The sequence below is a fragment of the Ceratotherium simum genome, chromosome 11, assembly GCF_057802395.1.
Source record: "Ceratotherium simum simum isolate JZ-2026a chromosome 11, ASM5780239v1, whole genome shotgun sequence".
NCBI classification, from domain to species: Eukaryota; Metazoa; Chordata; class Mammalia; order Perissodactyla; family Rhinocerotidae; genus Ceratotherium; species Ceratotherium simum.
The window spans coordinates 55,343,872-55,359,874 of NC_141910.1; the positions used below are offsets into that span (position 1 = coordinate 55,343,872).

A 16,003-nucleotide genomic window follows, 5' to 3' on the forward strand; every position below is an offset into this window, starting at 1 on the left:
ATGGGAATGGGGTTTTCTGGAGAACAGAGAAAGTTGTGTTTCACGTCCCAGGTAGGACAAAGCAGCCAAGGAGGGCTTCAGAGAACAGGTGATGATAAAGAGCCAAATCTTAGTGCAAGAGCCCAATTTTCCTGGGTGGCTGGAGAGAAGAAGGGTGTTTTAGTTGGGTGGGTAACAAAGAGGTGGAGGCTTGAGAAAATAGTGTTCATGGGGGTGGGAATGTTGGGGATGGTGGAAGTGCCGGGACACAAGATGGGGAGGTGGGAGATGACCCTGGAAAGAGGCCTAGGCCAGGTGATAAAGTACCTTGTTTATTGGTAAGGAGCCTGGACCTCCCCTGTGGCCCAAAAGGAAAGGATTGCTGAATATAAAGCCAATGTCACCAACCAAAAATTCTCAAGGGAGTGTTGGAGTCCAAAAGAGCATCTGATGGGGAGTAAAGTTCCTGCAATTGGCAGATTAAACAAGCACCTTGATTTGAAGTTCAGTTTGGTTCCAACACTCTCTCTCACCCCCATGACTCCTCACAACTTGCTTTTGCTTCTTTCCTCCGGGCTGAGGGAGAGTCTCTTCCATTGCAGGTTTGAGTGCTGTCCTCTCCTCCCTGTCCTGACAGTTGGGACTAGAGCCAAGCCAGAGCTCCAAGTCCAGGCTTGGAGAAGATTGAGAGTCCCCAGACCACTCTGCCAGCTCATTGCCACAGGGATGGATCAGAGGCGAGAGGGAAAGTACTTCAGCTGCTCTTCACAGAGCACTCCCTACCGTGTTAATATTCTAAGGTTAACAGCACCCTTTCCTTGGGGTTTGGGGCACAGGAAGGAGCCTGCCCTGGACTAAGCCCTCGGGGAGCAGGTCCCAGGGGGGCAGTGCAACTCACCGTCATGCCCCCGGAAGGCAACCTGTTCTGAGCCTCAGGTGAGTGAGTGACTCTTCACCTTCTCTGCCCCCGGTTTCCCCAACCTGGAACAGGGGGATTGTGAGTCCTGGTTACCTCTTCACATCAGTTTCCAAAAGTTGGGGAAATCTGAGGCATCACAGACGTACTGCCTCTGCGGTGATATTTACCTCCAAATGCCAATGAGGCAGATGCCAGCCCAAGCGCGCACACAGGTAACTTCACCCTCTTCTCAACGACCTCAGCAGGCACGCCAGGCCTGCGCCACACTGGGGTGCTAAGCCTCCCGCTCGTCCTAACTGGAGACCCAACACCGTCCTTAATTAAGTTCTTTCCTGAAGGTGCCAGGTGCGCCCTTTAGCCGGACAGTGTTAATTCCAGCCTCCGGGGGCAGAGATCCAGCCTCCTTTCCAGGCACGTCTGCTCTTGCGCTCAACCCCTACCTGGAAACCCCCCTCACCATGGCCCCCCTTCCCATGGACGGGGGAGTTGCTTGTTACGCTGCCCTGCCGGGAAGTTCTCGTTCAGCGCCCCACACGGGCGAGCCCCGTAGGTATATAAAGACAGAAGAGAGCGTCCAGGACCAGACGGCGGCGAAGGAGGAGAAAGAGCGGAAGAAAAGTGACCGAGAGAGGCCGCCGAGCATCCTTGCCCCGGCGCAGCGGGAGTCGCCCAGAGAGCAGCCTCCCCGCGGCAGGTAAGGGCGCCCCGGCGCGGAACCTAGCTCTCCCCCCGGGACCCCCTGCCCTGGGGCCTCGGGATGCTCTCGTCCAGCTCCCATAGCGGACTCGAGGCGCCGTTGGCTCGCTTCGGTCCTGAGCTCTTTGAAAACTTTCTGTACTGAGTGCGGCGTGGGAAGCCGCCCGCAGCGGAGCGGCGAGGGCCAGCCTCCGGCCGGTGAGCGAACGGCTGCCACGCTGGAGATGGTGCTTCCCGGAGCTGGCGCTTCCCGGAGCTGGCGCTTCCCGGAGCTGGCGGCCGCGCCTCCTCCGGGGAGTGGGGCTGCTAGAACCCCTGAGACTCCTACCGCCTTCTGGGGAGAGCCCGGTCTTTTGGCTCCTCTTCCTCTCTATTTCCTGGGGAGGTGTCACTTCTTAAAAGACACCATATAACTCTGGCGCAAATTAACGTTGGAAAGGGGGCAGGAGAGAAAAGGCTAAAAGTCACAATAAACTCCCTGCATTCCAGACCTTTTGGGATTCAGACCCCAGAATCCTCGTTTTTCTGCCCACCTTAGAGCACTCGACGTGGCTGCGCCACGGTAGCGACACGGGTCTCCCAGCTGGGGCAAAAAAAGAGGACGCCCAGTCGGGAACTGTCCAAGGTCCTGAAACGCCCTGTCGGTGCCGTCCATAGGACTGCAGAGTGCACTTTCCATCCCGCAGACCCTAGGCCGCAGGGCGGAAGCAGCCGTTTGAGCTGACAGAGGCTCAGGCAAGGGGGGGTCTCCAGGGAAGAAGGGAGAGTCTGCAGGGCATTTGGATCCCCCAAATTCTTCGGTATAAGTGGGAAGGTGGTTGTTCTCAAGGAATGGCTGGAAGGAGCCAAGGAAAGTAAAAGCGTGCATTTGTTTTGTCAACTGTGAAGATATGCACAGATTATGGCTTATTTAAGGAGTTAATATTCCTTTGACACTTTTGTTTTAGGACTTGATGCACGTGTATCATGGTGCAAGGACAAAACCCCGTGCCTCTGCTCCTCTAATCTTTACAGAAGGGCATGGCCAGTGAGCAATGTGAGAGTAACAAACAAAATGTTTTGTTTAGCTCATAGAGAATTCACCTACACATATGAAGTTCTAATAAATGTAGTTGTATTATAAAGTTAATGTCAAGATTAACAAATTACAAATTTCTATTTGTTTTTCTAAGGCTTTCAATTACTGGGTTGTAACACTCTCCTTACCCTCAAAAAGCACAGCTTTTGACATTTCCTGGTTACATTACTGCTTTAAAAAAAGGACACAAGGTAATATCTCTTCATTGTAGAAAAATAGAAAATACACAAAAGCAAAAAGAAAACAAGTTGCTTTCAGGAAACTATCTAACTTTTTAGCCAGAGAATGGAGCTCTGAGAGGGTGGGGAGTGAGAATGTTACCATGTTGTGCAACACAGCCAATGCAGCAGAAGAAGAGGAAACGCTCTCTGGGGCTTTTCAGAAAGCCCTGAACTCATGAGGTAGGTTTTTAGAAAATGATCACTCTGGAATGGCCAATCTTGAGGAGAATTGAAATATAGTTGAGAGAACTGTCAGACCTGTATGATTCTACTTCTTTCTCTACTAATATGTTCTTTTACACTTGCCCACAGTGATATATAACTACCATTTTTCTGCTTCTCTTGTAAATCTGGGCATTTTTCTGTGCTGTGTGGTCTCAGAACTTTAATGTAAATTGCCTTGTCCACCAAGTTCAGGCTTCATACTTGAACTGGAGCATCAAAAGGCTACAACAGGAGCAGCCTGTCCCCCATCATGACTGGACATCACGATTTGACCAGTGCTCTCCCAGTTGCCCCTTCAGCCTGAGATACTGATGGGCCAGCTCACTGGCTGCCAGTGCCATCTAATGGCTGCTCTGAAAATAGGCAGTGCCTGGCAACCATTCAGAAGGGAGCCCTGAGCTGGCCCAGCTTTTGGGGAAAGGAGTGGGGGTGTGGCAGAGAGAAGGAAGTGGCTTCCTGAAGTAGACAATGAGAACCAAGGAGAGCTTTCACTTCTAAAGCCTTCCCTATAAAAAAGATTTGGCCCATGCCTCCACAAATGCGAGATTTCTTTAAGTAAACATTTTAAAATGCAAATGTCCATTAGGAGAGACAATTAGTCACCTACATCTTAATGTAAATTACTTTTATCATCTAATTAGGTTTCTTCCTAACAGCTGGTTGAGAAGATCTTCTAAAATCCAAAATGATTGTGGGGTTGGTGACGAGCTCATGACAGAACTCAGGGTCACTTCAGGGGGCTGACCTGGGTGAGGGGGGACATGGCAGCATGAGAGCTAGAGGGCTGGGGAAAGGGTTGGGCACAGGGGGCAAAGGGCAGCATTGGCTCCACTCTTTACCGCATCTTGACCTCTTGGCCTCAGCATCTGCCCAGAGGTACTTCCTGACTTCTCCACAAGGGGAAGTAGTTCCCTTCTGCTCTGTCTGTCCATCTCCTTCCCTTCTACACCTACAGCATCTTCAAGTCCAGCTATTTAGGACTACATTTGAGAGACTCAGAGAACAAGAGGTCTGACGTAATATGTTCAGAAGATGAGCCAGTTTTAAAAGAATGGGGGTGTGCTTTACAAGTAAATCTCTCCAAAGTTGCAGGGGTGTGGGAGATAGTGATCATTTGAGGGGTTTGTGTACAGGACATCAAATTGGGTTGGCTGTGCTTTTGGCTAAGTTGGCCAGAGGTTTTATTTGTGCTTATGCAAACCTACTATTCATAGGAAATAAGAGTTTCTGAGGAATGATAGGATCCTGGTGGAGGAGGAGGGAAAAGACCATCTTGAGCAGGAGCTTCAGAATCCTTTGTCTTTCCCAAGTTACTCCTTGGTTCTGGAGTGTTGGAACTATAGCTTCATGTAGGTGGTGAAATAGGAAATCTCCGTGCTAGTAAAAGGAGAAATTAGCCTCACCTTGTCATGAACACCCAAGTTATTGTCTCTCTCTGGGCCTCAGTTTCCCCATCTCTTAAACAATGGGCTGGACCAAATGACCCCCAAAATAGCTTCCAGCCCTATCTCCTTTCAGATCTGATTTTTAACAGGAGATAAAGGGGAAATTCCACATAGTTCACCCAGGTCCCACTCCCCTCCGCTCTACCACAACTCACACCACCACTCTGCACACCAACCTTCTCCTTGAACTGCTCCTGTCCTCAAAAAGCCTTGAGCTCCACAAATGAGTGTGTTGTTAATGTTGGCTCACAGTCCTTCCTGGTGAGTGACCAACATTGTTCTGCTCCTTGCAGGGGTCCCACCAATCTTGTTTGCCTCCGCAGAGCCTCAGCCTGCCTGCAAGATGCCGAGACAACGCGGCAGCCGCTCGGGGGCCCTGCTGCTGGCCCTGCTGCTTCAGGCCTCCGTGGAAGTGCGTGGCTGGTGCCTGGAGACCAGCCAGTGTCAGGACCTCACCACGGAAAGTAACCTGCTGGTATGTGGGCCATGGCTGCCATCTTGTTTGGGCATCAGGTGGGACTGGGGCTGGGGTTGGGACAGCACAAAAGAAAGGGTTTGGATTCATTCCCAGAGATACTCAACCCAGGGCAGGAACAGATCTCTAGGGTGAAGTCAGAATTGGGTCAAGGAGGGGAGGAAGCAGCTTCAGGAAGCAGGACCAGATGGGTCTGGTCCACAATTTCGGCTTGATTATCTTTGCTTCCTGCCCTGTCTCCTTGTATGGGGACACTACTCCATTTAAGCTATTTAGAGATAGTGCCATAAAAATAATAATAACAATACTAATAACAGTAATAACAATAATTGCTCCCTCAATTGATCCTACATTTTCAATCTTTTAGCCTCCAAATTATTCGTTTTTAAATAACCTCATATCACTTGCCATCTGCATTCCACTTTTCTTCCCTTTTTATCTACTACCAGTTACAACGCCAGCGAGGTAGTACCACAAATCATCTCTAAAGGGAGAAGGAAAAACCCAGGTGCCATTTTCCTCTAACTGGTGCCCAATGGCTCATGCTTCTTCTGGAGGACTGACCTCCTGCAGCCTTTCCAGAAGCATGTAAAGGCCCGTTGTGCCAGGTTGGAACTCCCGCCAGGTTACCACAGGGGGTGTGTGTGTGTGTGTGTGTGTGTGTGTGTGTGTATTGGGAGGCATAAATGAGAAATGATACCAAGCAAGGACTAAAAGACACACTGCTGGTGTTGGTGAGCGCGTTCCACCCTGCTGCCAGCACCTGCGTAGTGAGGATGGAACGCACATCACTACCTTCTGTGTTTTGTCAATGGAGAAGCTGAGTTAAGGTGAAGAGAGACTTTCTCAAAAACACAGAGCAGTTTGCATGTGGAATATAAAATAGAAACAATGATCTCAGGGAATTCTGTGAGTTCTAGTTCAGAGAGATGCAAGAGGCTCTTGACTGGAGACACCCACTGCACAGCCTCTCCTGAGAGCTCACCAGGGAAAGAGCACAGCCATCATCAGAGCCCATGGGTTCTAGTCTCAGTCCTGTGAGCTACGGAACCTTGCCAAGGTCCTTTCACCTCTCTGAGCTCTCCTGTGTCCAGGGGAGAGGAGTATGAAATACTTCTTATTTTCCACTGTTAATATTCTGCAGTGTTAGAATTCTAAGTTCCCAGAGTATGAAATTCCCAACTCAAGAGTGGGTGGGATGCTTCTGTTTCCTCCTTTGCAGTCTTGAGTAACTGAAAACTCAAGGCTGCAGCGTATAGGTCATTTTCCTAAGCAAATGTTTACCACAGCTGAGTTGTCTAGTTACAGAGAGCAGAGACACGCGCTCCATGACCCGTGCAATGGAAATTATCCTGGCTTTCTATCCCTCCCTCCAGTCAGAATGAGATGACAGGGAAGCGAAACCCCCTCCCAAAGCTCACTGATTGGGGAAAGTACAGGATCAGCTCAGAAGTCTTGAAAGAACCAGAGAAAGTGCCAGATGGACATGGGAAAGTTTTGAAGCATGGTACAAGGAGATAGCTGGGGTAGGGCATGGGGTAGGTTTGCAGATCGCTGGGGTAGGGTTGAGGCATTATTGAAAATACAGGCCCTAGAAGCCAGACTTGTACTTCTCCCACCTGGGGAGATTCTACCCCAAATTTCAGCCCAATGTCCCTCCCAGACTCAAACTGAACCAAATATATTTATTCAATATTCATTAAGTCCCAACGACTAACACCCACCCGCCATTTATTAATTCCTATATATCAGACGTATAACGGGAAGACGGTGACCCTGCTCGCAAAAGCTATGGGACAAGTAAACCAAGGAGTGGCATGGGGTTTTTGCTGCAGCTGCCAGGCAGAAGTGTCAAGGGGTACAGGGACAAAGCAGGCGATGCCCAAGCTGCGTCTCAGGTGTCCGTGGGGGACAAGAGGACGAGGAGGGCCGGCGTCCCCGGGAGCGAGGGCCGCACGTGGTGACGGTCGCGGGGCACTGGAGGCGCGGAGGGCGCAGGCGCAGCGCGGAGGGCGCGCTGGGGGGCTGCGGGCGCGCGGCCCTCACTCGCCCGGCTCTCCCGCAGGCGTGCATCCGGGCCTGCAGGCCCGACCCCTCGGCCGAGACGCCCGTGTTCCCCGGCAACGGCGACGAGCAGTCGCTGACCGAGAACCCCCGGAAGTACGTCATGGGCCACTTCCGCTGGGACCGCTTCGGCCGCCGGAACAGCAGCGGCGGCGGCGGCGCGGGCCAGAAGCGCGAGGAGGAGGCGGTCGTGCTGGTGGGCCGCCCCGCGCCCCGCGGCGATGGCGGCGAGCCGGGCCCGCGCGAGGGCAAGCGCTCCTACTCCATGGAGCACTTCCGCTGGGGCAAGCCGGTGGGCAAAAAGCGGCGCCCGGTGAAGGTGTACCCCAACGGCGCCGAGGACGAGTCGGCCGAGGCCTTCCCCTTGGAGTTCAAGCGGGAGCTGGCCGGGGAGCGGCCCGAGCCCGCGGCGGCCCCGGCCGGCCTGGAGTACAGCCTGGTAGCGGAGGCCGAGGCGGCCGAGAAGAAGGACGAGGGGCCCTATAAGATGGAGCATTTCCGCTGGGGCAGCCCGCCCAAGGACAAGCGCTACGGCGGCTTCATGAGCTCCGAGAAGAGCCAGACGCCCCTGGTGACGCTGTTCAAAAACGCCATCAAGAACGCCCACAAGAAGGGCCAGTGAGGGCGCAGCGGGCGAGGGGCTTCTCTCCCCGGGGAGTCGGCCCTACGCCCCGCTCCTCGCCTGCCTCCTGCCGCCTCGCAGCCTGGGTGTGCTGTTCGCTCGGGCCGTGATAGCAGCGGATGCTCGGCCTCTTCCCGCCGTGTGTAGTTAAGAAATAAAACCTTTCCAGTTTCACATCTGACTCTGACTTTGAATGTCGACTGGGTGCATAAAGTAAAAATACATATCCATCAGATAAAGAGCAAAAGATATCGGAGGAGAGACATAATGGTTTCCGTGTGACCGAGTGGTAGTCTGTTACACAGGACATAGTAGGAATGGAAAGAATGTATTCTCCCCCATAGATGGGTCTTCAAGGGGCCAAATAGTTTGGGTGATGGCTCAGGGTGGCTACATTCCCCACCTTCCACTGGCTGGGGAGAGACTGCTCAGCTAGCAGATGCGTCAAAAGGCAGGATTCCTACAGGAGTGACCCTGGCTTCTCTGTCCAACTCCCAAGAGCCAGCCCGACACTGATGAAGCCCACCCGCAGCTGGGAGGGCTCTCTGGGCTGTGAGGTGGGAAGCTGTGGTAATGCCTCCCTGTAGCCGTAGCTATCTGTGACCTTAGGCAAGCCTCTGAATGAAGTCCAAGATTCAGTTCTCTCATCCACCCCACATTAGCCCTAGTGTGAGGGCTATTGTGAGGATTAATGAGAAAATGGGTGTGATCTTTTTATGACTGAGAAGCTAAGTGTGCGAGCTGAGGGTTGGTATTAGTTCAGATTTGACTGCACTCCCAGGCTACTCACAAATATTTTCAAACACATGGTCTCGCCCACACATACACAGCCATGGAGACACATCTGTATAAATACAACACAATATACACAGATGCTTCTTCCAGTCCCTGGGGCTCGAGCCTTGAGGTCCTCTATTCGCCACCCCCCCCCCGCCCCCCCCAGCCCACTGGGCTCTCTCTCAAACTCTCTCCTCCCCATGTTGCCCAGCCTCAGCCCTTCTTCAGCCTTAGTGCTCTGCGCTCAGGCCTTGACTATCAGAACAGCTTCTTAACCGACTGGTCTCCTTGTCTCCAGTCGCTCCCCTCCCCAACCCGTTGTACACAAATTCCTCATATGAATATATACAAAATCTTGCTCTCCCCACATTCCCTGGCTCAAGAACCAAAGAAGTTACCCTACCCCAATTTTCCATCAATTCCAAACTATGTGGCATGGCATGCAGGGCCCTTATCAATGAAGTTCACTTTTCTTACCAAACCCATGTCCCATGTTTCTACCACTGGTCTTCTCACTTTTGTCTCATCCTCCTTCACCTCTGTCTGGAATTCCCCACCTTCCCCCACCATTGTCAATGTCACTGTTTTTTCAACATGAGCCCAGGCTCCAGTCCACTTCCACTGGGAAATCGGTGATCTCTTCCAGCTGAGCCTGCTCATAGTCAGTGTTTCTGTGGGCAGCCCCCCAAGTCCCCTGCTGGAAGACACACAGTTTCTTGCTGCATGTATGTCTTGTGCTCTCCTCTCTGGGAAACTCTAAGCTCCACAAGGGCAGAGGCCAGGGGCTGTGTTTCTTTTATACGTCCCTATGGTGTTTTCACAATGCTGGGGTCATGGGTTGGCAGCCACACACGTTGATAATTCAAAAGAGACTCATAGATACTTATATACACAGAGATGCACACGTACATGTCAACTGCATTAGACACACCAGTGGACGGTATAGATCAAAGCCAGCTGGGAAACATCTGTGTATGGCCCTTACATATATACCCCCATATCTTGATGCTCTAGAAGTTCAAAATTAAAGAAAACTGGAGTGCACCCTGGGAAGTCCTGATGTAAGGGGAATCAGAAAGCCAGATTCCTAAGATAAAGTCTCCCCCAATGTGGGTGACATGAAATGGGGCTAGATTCCAGTCACTTTAGTGAAGAAATGGCCCAGGCCTTCCCGTCAAAGGATGCTCCCATGCTGGGAATCCTGGGCCTCAAGTTTACATCTTGGTAGCATCCCTTCCCTACCCTCCTTCCTTTTGAGGCAAGTAAAGTGATGGCAGGTGGGGGTGGCTAAATGTCAGCAGTAAATGTTGGTATTTTCAGATCCTGTTTGCATCTCAAAAAACCATTTACTTTAAAGAAATAAAATAGAGAACCATGTGGTGACAACATTAACATTTATTTGAAAAGGGCATCATGAAGGCTCATTGGGAAATCACGAGTGATCTTGCTAAGAGTCCGTCTTCCTACACTCTCCCCGCTCCTATTTCCCCTTCCTTAAAATAAAACTAATTTGGTTCAATGAGTTTCAAACACAGAAAACAGCCACAGGCACTAGTTCTGCACTCCCATATAAATACATCAGCTATTATATACACACATTGTCAACTATGAACTATATTACACACACATGCACGCACATGGGCACACACACTCTCAGCCAGGTCATGAAGGTCTAAGTGGACACAGACACGTTACAGTGTATGGGCTGCAGCATTTGTGGATTTACAGCTCTGCACTCCACAGGCCGGAATCAACAGTCATGGAGGAAGAGCTTAAAGGGGAAGGTGACAGGCTGAGGCCCCCAGGTCCCCTGAAGGAGAAAAGACCTGGTAACCTGGCTGGAGCTAAAAGAGAGCACACAGAACTGCCTTCTGGCCCCCACAGGCCACAGAGCCCCTCCCACAGCCCCCGTGTCTTCTTCCCACTTCCCCAGCCGGCCAGGCCTACTGTGACCATCCTTCTGCAGTCTTCAGACCTAGGCCAGACTTGGGATAAGGGGTCACTTTAACCAGAAGATTTCTAGGGTTAACAGGGTGAAGAAACAACACACTGCCCTAAACTGTCTCCCCAGATGTAAGGAGGATGGCTTGTTTCAGCGGGGTCAATGGGCCAGGGGAAGCGGCGAGGCCTGCTCCGATGAGCCCATCTCCCTGTCTACCTTCAAACTTAACATTCAGCCTAACAGCTCAGGTCTGGTCCTTTCCCACAGGCCCTCAGCTGGCCAGCTGCCATTTTATGGTCATGAAGAGGAGTTGGGAGAAACAGCCTCACTTCTCAGCGATACTCTCTGTACCCAGGTCAGAAGGCCTGGACAATGGCAGAGCAAGTGGAAGGTATTCTGACCCAGGGGTCCCCAAACAAGCCCAGAGGTCTGGCCTTTGAGCCATTTAAAGTTACCCTAAGGCTGTTCTGATTCTTAGGCCAGCTGAAACATGTCCCCTGGGACCCAGAACACCCAAGCAAAGGGCTGCACATATATGACCCTCGAGCTTCTTCAAGCACTTTAGACAGTCCCAGGCTCATCCATTTATATTTGGGTATGAGATGGAGGGGGACAGAGGAGAGTATCTGAGGGCTTTTCTAGTTCTTCTTCTGATCTGCTCAGGCTCCTTCTCTGGTGAGGAGGCATTTAGGAGTCAAGAAACCACTGATTTCTACTGTTCAGAGAGAGGAAATGGGAAGAGACACAGGGCACCGGGGACCCCACTGCAAGGAAAGCAGAAGGAGCCTCCAGGATTGCACTGGTGCTTTCTGCTGATCTGCCTCTTACACGCTTACGTGACTCAACCAAATTAACGGAGCTTCCAAATCTCAAATACATTCACTTGAGATTCAATGTGCATACAGAACATTAAGTTCTGTCAGCAGAGTGCTAACCAACCCTACCCCTTGCCCACGAAGCAAGAGTCCTCAGTGGCTTCGGGGAGCAGCTGGTCTGGATGGGCTTGCTGGCTCCTCTCGGCTCAAAATCACAACAGAGAAGGGTAGCAAACAGGGTCGGTCACATCACACAGTTGCTGCCAGACTCCAGATGGTGTGGAAGGCAGGTAGCAGTGATGCCAGGCCAGGGCCTGGGCACCCACCAAACTCTGATGTGCTTCCCTCCCAGAACTTGTGGGGGGCGAAGGAGACTGCCTAACCTACCACTTCAATATCTGTTTGAGTTAACACGCACCTTAAACTTTCTGGTTCTGAGGCACATGTGGCCAGAATCCAGGTTCTACTCCATGTCAGCAGGCAACCTAATATGCTACCGAGTGTAAGCTGAAATTGAAACTGAGAAGGGGGCTCTCAAAAAATGGCCCGTTCTCCAAAAGAAGCACATCTTTGCTGAGCAGCGGTGACGTAAAGAAAAAGCTGCTTTGGGCGGATGCAGAGGAGCCAGCAGTGGAATCCCGCATCTCTTTCTTCACTCTGTGCCAAGGGCGGGGCTGAGGGAGAGACATCCGAGTGGACCTGCAGGCCTCTGGTTCTATTGCTGGCTCTAGAAAGAGGCTCCAGCGCCATGACTCCCAAGTCCCAGGACCAGGGCCCCAAGGGCAGTGGTCAGGGTGCATTCGCTATGGGGTGGACCCTAAAGTCAAGCAGGCACAAGAAAGGAACAGGGTTTCTCATCAAAGCCAGGCAAGGATAAAGACGGAAAGATCCAGTGAGGAAAGATGTGTTTGTGGCTCGAGATTTAGATTTTCTGTAAAGTTTCTTCCAGAGGTTATTTGCTTTCAAGGTTGTTTCAAATTATTTTAAAATTGGTTTCTTGGGCCGGCCCCGTGGCTTCGCGGTTAAGTGCGCGCACTCCGCTGCTGGCGGCCCGGGTTCGGATCCCGGGTGCGCACCGACGCACGGCTTCTACGGCCATGCTGAGGCCACGTCCCACATACAGCGACTGCAAGGATGTGCAGCTATGACATACAACTATCTACTGGGGCTTTGGGGGAAAAAATAAATAAAAATAAAATTATAAAAAATAAATAAATAAAATAAAATTGGTTTCTTAATAAAGAGGTATTAAGGTAAAAAGAAATCTAAGTTCATGCTTGTAAAGTTGGGTTGAGCATTAGCCAAAAGCCAAAGAGCAGAGCCAAAGCTGTCGGGGGCAGGCCGGGGGACGGGGGGCAGGAGCCGGGCTCCCTGGGCCCTGTAATCACGCAGGCCATCAGGAAGATGCAGGCCCACAGCACAGAGGCAGCGACCAAGGCTGGAAACTATAGGAACGACGGTCAGATAGCCCCCTATCCAATAAATTTCTTGCACATGTAATGGGAAAATGTGTGTTAAGGTTCTCCCAGTTTAGGAAAATACACCTATCTGTTCTAATAACCAGGCTCCTACAGTGTGTCTGTACAGGGCCATGTGTAGGAGTGTGACCCCAGGGTGTCCCAAGAAGCTTGCCCTCCCCTTAGCAGAAACAGCCTGCTTCTGACCCCCCCCACACTGCCAAAAATTGTACCCTAAAAAGGGATCCTTTGGGTCAAGAAATCTACTCAGCCTCCCTCCTTTTAAAGAGCAAATTCTCCAGGGAGGATCATTTGCCCGTTCACACCTTACTCTGAGTTATATCAGCTCAGAAAAGTTGGGGGAAGTTTGACTGGAAGAGAAGAAAGGGGCTGTTATGGGCCATCGGGTGCTGCCAGCGGAGGAGGCCCAGGTGAGGTTCTGCCAGAGGTGGCTCTGGAAGCACAAAGGCCCCTGGAGGGGGATGAGACGGGAAGCGGAGAGGGTGCAGCAAAAGGCCTCTAGCCCTGGGCAGCTCCTCCTCTGCACACAGGCAGACGGCATTCGGCACTCGGCACTCAGGAGAACGGGAACCCAGAACCCACAGGGTCTCCTCCGCCTCTCCCCAAGCCTCAAGCTTTGAGAGTTGGCACGGATGTCCAGGATCTGTCCAAAGAGTGAAGAAATCATTCCAATATTAGGTGCTGGATCCTTCTTTCCTCGAATGAGACATCCAAAAGGTTGACTTTTGACATCCTTGAGCCCTGAAGTGCTACTCCCCCCACTCCCACCCCAGCCCCCAACCCAACCTGGCCAAGCCTCTTCCATTGCAGTGATGTAGGCAGGCCTGGGGCCCCTGCAGTTCCTCCTCCTTTTGAGTCGTCTAGAACCAGATTACCTTGTGCTGCCCTCCCTCAACCCAGAGGCTGTAGAAACAAGTTGGGATCCTCAGGAAGAAAAGCATCAAAGAGAGAGAATTCAACTCAGAGAAACATCCAGAAGGGAGAGAATCATAGGCAGGCCCAACAAGCTCCCTCTGAACAGAGAAGGTGACGAGATGCTACAAAGGGACGTGGACTTGCTTGCCTGCTGCTCCTCTATTGGAGGCAGGCCCACACTGATGCTCCCTGGCCCAGCCGCCCAGCCCCCCGCCTGGGGAGAGCCAGCCCCTCTATCGCCAGCCTGCTCGCCCTTCATTTCATCCTTTGCTGTCCCCCATGGTGTCTCTATCCCACCTCCTGTATTAAGGGCTCAACATTAATTAATAATAGAAAGAATCACGAAGAGACAACCGGCAGGGTGAGCAGGAGAGTGGAGGAGACACCAGACACTTAAGGGCCTTTGGATCCTCCAGCGGGGAAGGAGGGAGGGGATGCTTGGAGGAGAGCAGCCATCCCATCTTCCAGCTCTCACATGCCACGGCTTTACAAGAGGAGCTTGCCCCACTTCCTCCTGATTGCAGTCTACAGCTTCCTTTGACCAACTGTGTCTCTGTCTAGTCCCCTCCTGGGGGAATGGCAGCGGCGCCCCCCTAGTCTCATCCCCAGGAAAGCCCTTCACTTGCTACACCAAGCGGGAGCTTCTTGGGACCTCAGCCTCTCTCTGGAGACCCCCTAAGATTCTCTGGCTGACACAAAGGAGGAGACAAAGGGTGCAGATGAGATGCTTCTTGGCCCTAGAGGGGCAGGTGGCCGGCTCTCCCTCAGGGAAGACAAGGAAGTAGCGAGAGGGCTGACTGGGGGGCCCGAGGCTCCACCTTGCTTAGCTGGGGAGGTGCTGCCATCCAACGTGCTTTTTCTCTGAGATCCCAGTTAGAATTCCATGTCGTAGGGGTGGGTGTGAGGGTGAGCCCCTCCCTCAGGTCCCACCCCTCTGAGGAGCTCTGTCTCTTGGAATTCAGTATACGCACAGATCGGGAAACTTCATCTCGTAGACAGGAATGGAGTGGTTCTGGGGCTGGCCGTAGGCTGCGGTGATGGTTCCTGATGGGCTTGGGGGGGGCCTGGGGCAGGAACACATTGACAAGACAGACATGAGAGGGGGTTCTGGGGTCCCACCCCATGCCGCCAAACAGAGCAGCTGATTTAGGTTTTTCTTTGGGCTGGGACCAGAGACTTTGTCATTCCATAGGTTCCTAGGTTTCAAGTTGTTCTAGAATCTACAACTTGAAGTCAAGCTTCATTGCAGGCTTTACAGTGACACTGTTGCTTTAAAAAGTAAAGTACCAGCCTGGGACATGAGGATTCCTGGCTCTTTCCAGGGTTCATTAAGCTATCTCTTTCTCTCTCCAGCCTGTTTCCTTGTCTGGGGAGAGTTTGTGGCTGACTCCAGACCTGGAGACAGAGGCTGGGGGAGGGAGGACTGAAACAAGTGTGAGAGGAGGATTCAGGAGGAGGAGTCCTCATGCTGGGCCACAGAGGTAGGGGTCCCCTGCCCAGGGCTGCCACTTACCGGATGGTTATTTCAAAGATCTGATTGAGTTTGCTCTGCAGCAGTGATGCCTAGACATAAACAGAGGGGAAGTGAGCTGGGGGCTCCCCCACACCTCTGCCGCTGACTCTCAGCCCACTTGTCCAGAGCATGCACTGGAGGTGCAGGGCAGCTACAGCCTTAGCAAGGGAGCTGCTGTGAGCTCGTTTCCAGCACTGATCTGTGGACCCTGACTGTGGGTTCAGTTCAGGCAGAGCCACCCAGCGAAGGTCTGCTGGGGACAGCAGAGCCCAGGAACACTGGAGGACTTCAGCAGGCAGTTCTTGAAGAGCCCTTAGCTCCTCCAATGGGGCAGTAGGGCCTGCAGGCATGGAGTCAGGAGGCTCACAGCTGGTTCTAGCTCCTCCCTTAACTCCCAAGGAGCAGCTGTAGAAAATTGGCGGGTTAGGGAAGATGCTCTCGCTGGTGCCTTTTGGCTTCAACTAAGTCCATGTACACAGAGAGTGAGATTGTGCACGTGCTCAGTAACCGGGCCTCAACCTTGAGCTCATGAATGAGCAGCATCTATTTTGTGAGATGGGACAAGAGGTTAGGATAATATAGGCCCAGAAAAATCTAGATTATACTTTTATGTATTTATATATTATTATATAGATAATTATTATATTAGAAATATATTTAAATATATATATTATATATATATAGAAGAAAATTAAATGTATTTTTATTGAGAGGAAAAAGTACAATAAAATATAAGTTATTTGTAGATTTTGGATGCTTACAATTATGTTTCATTGTTACTGAGATGGACACTGTGACTAACAAATCTTGGCATAGAATCAATTTCAAGAAATGTTTGT

At 51.7% G+C, this 16,003-nt stretch overlaps 2 protein-coding genes across 8 annotated transcripts in view; one reads left to right on the forward strand and one right to left on the reverse strand.

The window, feature by feature from the left end:
• The first annotated feature begins 4,906 nt into the window (after positions 1-4,906).
• Positions 4,907-8,109, forward strand: POMC (proopiomelanocortin). Its single transcript, XM_004418271.3, has 2 exons — positions 4,907-5,038; positions 7,104-8,109. The coding sequence occupies exons 1-2, from the start codon at positions 4,907-4,909 to the stop codon at positions 7,722-7,724; spliced, it is 753 nt and encodes a 250-aa protein (XP_004418328.1). The 3' UTR covers positions 7,725-8,109.
• A 1,769-nt stretch (positions 8,110-9,878) lies between these two features.
• EFR3B (EFR3 homolog B) overlaps positions 9,879-16,003 on the reverse strand; it is an 87,535-nt gene continuing 81,410 nt past the window's right edge. For 5 of the 7 annotated variants that reach the window (XM_087437061.1, XM_087437060.1, XM_087437057.1 and 2 more), the window contains 3 exons: positions 15,165-15,214; positions 14,623-14,715; positions 9,879-13,379 (listed from right to left, as the gene is read on the reverse strand). In XM_087437061.1, the coding sequence (XP_087293187.1) occupies positions 13,346-13,379; positions 14,623-14,715; positions 15,165-15,214 (177 nt within the window). In that variant the 3' untranslated portion in view covers positions 9,879-13,345. Of the gene's footprint in view, positions 13,380-13,510; positions 14,716-15,164; positions 15,215-16,003 lie in introns of those variants that run through there. The other 2 variants (XM_087437058.1, XM_004418272.3) reach the window with 1 other exon arrangement.